Source organism: Lipotes vexillifer, unplaced genomic scaffold (assembly GCF_000442215.2).
Source record: "Lipotes vexillifer unplaced genomic scaffold, Lipotes_vexillifer_v1.1 scaffold158, whole genome shotgun sequence".
NCBI lineage: Eukaryota > Metazoa > Chordata > Mammalia > Artiodactyla > Lipotidae > Lipotes > Lipotes vexillifer.
Window position 1 is genome coordinate 1,469,440 of NW_006788189.1, and position 6,567 is coordinate 1,476,006.

Consider the following 6,567-nt stretch of genomic DNA (forward strand, 5'->3'; position numbering starts at 1 on the left):
TCCCTGCAGTGTTTTCCTTCAAAGTTCTTATTACCTGCTGAAACAATTTGCTTGTTTATTGCCTGTCTCCTCTTCTAGAATGTAAGGTCCACAAGGCAGGGATTTTAGTCCCTTTCCTTTGCTGCTATCTCCTCATGTTAGGACAGGACAGGAGACAGAATTGGAGCACAAAAGAACCTCGAATGAATGAATGAATGAATGAGTGAATGAATGGGTGAATGAGTGGATGAGTGGATGAATGAACAAATGAATGAGTGAATGAATGAATGAGTGAATGGATGACTCTACTAGAGAACTAAGCAAGGTGTCCTTGAGCCAAATTCCCTCTCCCCCCTTTCTTTCCCACTCTGCCTCCCTTCCATGGGTACCAGGAGGGCAGAAGGCCGAGAAGCCAGGCCAGGCCCGAGTCTCTGAAGCAGCAGCATCACCTGGACTGGAGAGGGACACATCCCTTCTGGGCCCAAGTACCTGAGATCTGTCCTCCCTGAGACTTGCCCTGAGGTTTTTTTTTTTTTTTTTTTTTAAGATTTTTTGATGTGGACCATTTTTAAAGTCCTTATTGAACTTTCTACAATATTGCTTCTGTGTAATGTTTTGGTTTTTTGGCCTTGAGGCATGTGGGATCTTAGCTCCCAAACCAGGGATCGAACCTGTGTCCCCTGCATTGGAAGGCGAAGTCCTAAGCACTGGACAGCCAGGGAAGTCCCCCTGAGGTTGTTTTTGAGGGGCCTCACCTGTTGGATCCTCACACCCCAAGTGACTATCGTGGGTCCCATTTCTAAACCAACCCATCCCCACCCTTCCTTCCTTGCCTCAGGAAATATTCACAGAAGGCTGGGGCGGTCCAGGCCCTGATGATACAGTGGAAGAGCAGGTTCTGACGGAAGGCAGCCTCAGAAGGACTTTTCAGGGTGGGAGGGCCACAGGGGCCAGATGCAGGGGAGTTCGTGGCCATGAAGGGGGGTGTTTGCAGTTGAACGGGAGCCCCTAAGTCACACGCTACTCCGGAGAGGTTTTGGGAGAGGAGATGCGCCCTCCTTTATGAGATGCTCAGAGGCAGTGTCTGGCCCACCTGCCCGCCCAGGGCCTCACCTGATGATGCAGCACTGGTCCATCTTGTGTTTCTGCATGTTCAAGTAGCAGTTGTTCGCGATGGCAAAGATGTGCGGTGGCAGCTCGCCCACGTGGCGCTTGTAGTACAGCTGCACCTGCTCCACGGTGTAGAGGGGCAGCACCTGGTATGGGTTCACGGCCACAAGGATGGAGCCTGTGTACGTCTGGGGAAGGGAGAAGGTGGTTAGTGACCCCTACTCTGAGGATCAGCGCCGCCTGGCCCGGATCTTGGCCTTGGATGCCACCTCCCGAGGGCCACCAGGGCTGGCTGACTGTGGCGGGGAGGTGAGGTCTGATTCTGGACCGAGAGACGAGACCCTCAGCAGCTCAGATCCTTCACCAGGAGCGAGAGCTCCCAGGCAGGGGGTGCGTTCACAGGGACGTTAAATGAGGTGGTCGTGCTTAATGTTTGGCACTCTGTCTGGTATTCAGGAGAGGCTTGATAAAAATGGACTGAATGGGGACTTCCCTGGTGGCGCAGTGGTTAAGAATCCGCCTGCCAATGCAGGGGACACGGGTTTGATCCCTGGTCTGGGAAGATCCCACATGCCACGGAGCAACTAAGCCCGTGCGCCACAACTACTGAGCCCAGTGTGCTGCAACTCCTGAAGCCCACACGCCTAGAGCCCGTGCTCCACAACAAGAGAAGCCACCGCAATGAGAAGCCTGCACACTGCAACGAAGAGTAGCCCCCGCTCGCTGCAGCTAGTGAAAGCCGACGTGCAGCAACAAAGACTCAGCACAGCCAAAAAAATCACAGGGGCCTCTGTGAGGCTGGGCCACCACAGTAGCCCTCGTGGACCCCCTCCTGGACCCTAGTTCAGGATCACCCGCTCATCTGGAGCCTCCACTGGGCCTGCCTGCCCCTCTGGTTTGGGACCGGGACGGCCACCTCAACAGTCATGTTTTCATGACTTGTCATGAAGTCGTGTCTTCATTTTCATTTTAGGAAGAGAGAGGATAATGTCTCTAGCTCAGGACTATGACAACCAGATAAAAGAATGCAAGCATAAGCTCTTTGGAAAAGATAAGCTGCAATTCAACTTGGATAATTGCTGTTTTTGGTCCCAGGAGCTGAGGCTCACTCATCCAAAGTGGACTCAGAGTCCCCCGTCCCCTCCTCCTTCCCGAGGGTCTCCTCCTTCTCCTCTCCCAGCCCAGCCCTCTGTTCGGGGGCCCCTGCTTACTCTCCCACTCCTCTGAGCATCCCAGCATCAGGGCTGGTCAGAGGTCAATGAGCCGCCTCCCTCTGAGAAGCCCAGGCAGGTGTTGACTTCCCCCGGTCACACCCACTCACTGCAGAGCTGGTGTCAGTGTTGGAATACCACCTCCCCTGGGAGGTCTGCATTAGAACAGGGTTGAGACCCTCCCATCCACCGCTAGGCTTTGGGAGAAGGACCCGCATTTACCTACGCGGCCCTCCTGGTCATCACGCAACTTACTTCATAGGAGGGCAGAGGTCTTCTGCCTGGTGACCCTGTCTCTGCCACATACCTAGGAAGGAACCAGGCAGAAGACTACACCCCATGGCCTTCAGTCCACTCGGCCATCAGAGCAGGCCTTCTGCTCAGCCACAGAGGAGCGGAGAGGCAGCAGTAATTGAGTGCCTCCTATGTGCCGGGCACTGAGCTGGCATGCTGCATGTCAGCTTTCTGTACACTCGAAGGCTTTATCCCCCTGCTTCTTTCAGACTGGGGAGCAGAGATCAATGAGCATCTTCATACTGAGGGCGTGGGGAGCAGGGACTGAGCCGGGTGTGCCCGGGGCATAGCTTGCTTCCCCAGCCAAGTCAGCACATGTGGCCCCAGTGCACCAGGGGGCCCCATGTGGCCAGGAGGGACTCACGTAGATCTTGTGCTGCCGGTAGCGGATCAGGAGGTTGTGCACCATGCCCGCCTCGTTCAGGTCTCCCAGGAGGATCATGTCATCCACACCCTGAGCAGAGTTGGGGTGCATGGGGCTGAGGGTGCCAAGGTCCTCTGCTCGGATCCAGTGTTCCTGGAACAAAGGGCACAGGCTTTCCTGAGCGGGGGTTGTCCTGGGCCAACCTGTCCCCCACGTCCTCAATGGATCAGACGATCTAGTGGCCGGCACCTGGCCAGGGTTGGTCTGTGGTGAACGTCAAGGGGATCGGCTCAATCCGAGGCTGGAGTCAGCACACGTCTAGGGCCGAGGGTCAGTGTGCACTGGGGTTAAGAGTGAAGTTCAGACCAGGGTCAGAGGCGCGTGTAGCCAGGAGTTAGATTTACCTGTGATTGGGATCGGGGGCCGCCGTTTGCAGCTGGGGAGCCTCACAGACGGTTGGAATAAAAGTGTGCAAGTAAAAGTGTTCTTTAAATGGCATGACATCATTTTGCAAATAGAAGGTATTATTGTTAACATTTGTCTGGCTTCCAATCTGTGGGGCTCACTGGTGACAGTCTAGAATTTTCTCCTTGGAGGCCAAGTCTCCCCATGCTTCACTTTGAAGGCCCTCAGCAAAGAGGGTTGCCCAAGGAGGACTTAAATGACCAGCTGGACCCCTCACTCTGCATGCCCTTCTCCACTGTCGCTCCCCTGCTTCTCCCCAGCCCCCCAGGTGACGGAGCTCGCTTCCCAGCAGGTCACCCTGAGCTTCCTACTCTCTCTTCTGGGCTGTTTTGCTCAGCGTGAGCTGGGCTTCCTCCATCTCCTCACATTCCAGGGCCTCCCCTCCAGGCATCCTTCTCACCTTTCCCTCCCTCCTCCTGTCCTTCCTGCTCAGCTTCCTTTACTTTGCAAACAATCTTCCTGCCCTCCCCTTCTCTCTGTCACAGCCAGTTTCACGCTTTCCTGCACCCCTAATTGTCCTAATTTTCCATCTGCCAACACACTCCCTGCTTCTTCACTATAGAAGCAGTTCCCAAGACAGACACACAACGTTCACCACGACTTCCCTGTAGTCTGTCCTGCCACGTGGGTCCCTGACTTGGGCTCTGGAATCCCTGGTGTTGGGGGCAGCACCAGAGAAGGGAGGGGGCTTGGGGCCCAGGAGGGGTGGGGGGATGGGGCTGAGAAGGCTGAGCCCCTCAGGAGAGCGTGGCCATACTGACTTTGCCTTCATCATCTTCAACCAAGATCTTTCCAGGCTTTGTCTCTTTGATGATGCCCCCGATGGGCACGCTGGTCTTGTCAGCAGAGGTGAGGTTCAGCCACACGTGGTCACCCTGGAGAGCAGAGAGGAGTCGGTGGTCAGATGCTTGATCCACCTTCCCCTTCCTGCTCAAGACTTACCTCCCCGGGGGGTGTCCCTTCCAACCAAGAGATCCCAAGGTGACTGAGGCATGCTCTCTCCCCCTTCCCCTCCTCCTTCTTTTTCTTTTTCTTCTTCCCTCTCTCCTACCCTGCTCCCAGCCCTTTCTCACTCTTGCCAGGAAGTTAATGGGAGGTGGCAGGGGAAGCTTCCCTGGCCTAGCTTTTTGCCGGAAAGTATCTCTCTGTGAGGTGCAAAAAGAGAGTCTGCCCTGAGAATAGCCCTGTAGTACCCAAACCCGTTGGCTGGGGAAAGACAAAGACTAAAATCTCACTAGGTTTGTGCCTGCCCTGCAGCATGGCATTGACCCACATGAACCTCTTCCTAATCCAAGAAAGCTCACCCTGCTCAAAGAGGAGGAATCCCAAAGGAACAAGCAGAGATCCACATGCAAATATACTGAAATTCAAAAGGAGGAAGTGAGCAGGTGAATAACACTCACCAGGGGGAAACAAACTGCCACAGAGCAGTGGAAAGTTGTGACCAAGTATCTCACCATGATTTCCAAAAAACTTACTGAGGTGTGGAGCTGAGGCACAAGAGCTCAGAAATTAGACGCTGAGACAACTGAAAAGGATGGGACATGAATTGGCAGAGCTCAAGAAAGAAAGGGAGGAAAAGAAGTAAACATGGGCCAGAGATGAAAGCAAAACTGGAAGCAACAACAGGGGAATAAGCACTGCTAAAATCGTACTAAAGATCATAGAGGACAGGAGGAGAAAAGTGGGCAAAATGACAGGGAAATTTTCAAAATTAGGATTAGGAAAAAAAGGATAGATATGGAAGGCAGGCAAAAATACTAATAATTGAAGTGCACAAAGAAGAAAATTGGGGAAAAACCAGAAAAATTACTTAAATATAAAATTCAAGACAACTTCCAAGAAATTAATGAAGCCTTGAATCTATGAATTGAAGACACACCATTATTTCTTTGAAATAATGACAAAGAAAAATCAACTCTAGGACATAAAGGTTATTGGACTTCAAAACTAAAGAAATAATTTTTCGAGGGGTAGGCAGACAAAAAGACAAGTTCACTTATAAGGAGATAATTCAGGGCAAATTCAAATGATATACGAGGGCCAAACACCTCCTACAAAGATCTCAGGAAGAGAACAATACAGCTGTTAGGATGGCCAGTATAAAAAAGTACAGAAAACAACAAGTGTTATTGAGGATGCAGAGAAATTGGAACCCTTGTACACTGTTGGTGGGAATGTAAAATGGTGCAGCCACTGGGAAAAACAGTATGAAGGTCCCTCAATAAAATGAAAATAAAATTACCATATGATCCAGCAATCCCACTTCTGGGTAAATATCCAAAGAAATTCAAAGCAGGATCTCAAAGACATATTTGCATTCCCATGTTCATTGCAGCATTATTCCTAATAGCCAAGCAGTAAAAGCAACCCAAATGTCCATTGGCAGATGAACAAATAATCAAAAATGTAATATATGCAGTCATCCCTAAAAGTACTTGGGGGATTGATTCCAGGAGCCCCTGCAGATACCAAAATCCATGGATGCTCAAGTGCCTTATATAAAATGACATAGCACAATGAATACTACACATCATGGAATATTATGCAGCCTTCAAAAAGAAGGAAATCCTGTCATGTGCTACAGTGTGGATGGACCTCAAGGACATTATACTGAGCAAGAGAAGCCAGTCACAGAAGGACGCATGCTGTATGATTCCACTCAGGGAAAGTATCTAAAGTAGTCAAAATCATAGAAACAGAAAGTAGAAAGGTGGTTGTCAGGGGCTAGAGGAGGATGGAAGGAAAATAGTGTTTTAATGAGTATAGAGTTTCAAGTGTGCAAGATGAAAATGTTCTCTGTTGCACAACAACGTGAATATACGTAACAATACTGAAATGTACACTTAAAAATGGTTAAGATGGTAAATTGAATGTTATATTTTTTACCACAATAAAAAAGGCAGAAAAAAAAATCCAATAATTATTTTACCCAGCCAAATTGTCTTTCCGGTATAACAAACATTTTTGAAGATACAATATTTTCCCATAAGCCTTTTGGAAAAAAACGATTAGGGCACAAACTTCAGTCAACAGTGCAAAGAATGGGGCCTCCCTGGTGGCGCAGTGGTTGAGAGTCCGCCTGCCGATGCAGGGGACGCGGGGTTGTGCCCCGGTCCGGGCGGATCCCACATGCCGCGGAGC

The 6,567-nt window shown here is 50.7% G+C and overlaps 1 protein-coding gene across 1 annotated transcript in view; it reads right to left on the reverse strand.

Moving 5' to 3' along the window:
- MYO7B (myosin VIIB) overlaps window positions 1-6,567 on the reverse strand; it is a 79,636-nt gene that overhangs the window by 68,902 nt on the left and 4,167 nt on the right. Inside the window, exons 2-4 of the mRNA XM_007461316.1 lie at window positions 4,185-4,298; window positions 2,959-3,111; window positions 1,093-1,277 (exon numbers count right to left, since the gene is read on the reverse strand). Of these exons, the coding sequence (XP_007461378.1) occupies window positions 1,093-1,277; window positions 2,959-3,111; window positions 4,185-4,298 (452 nt within the window). The remainder of the gene's footprint in view (window positions 1-1,092; window positions 1,278-2,958; window positions 3,112-4,184; window positions 4,299-6,567) is intronic.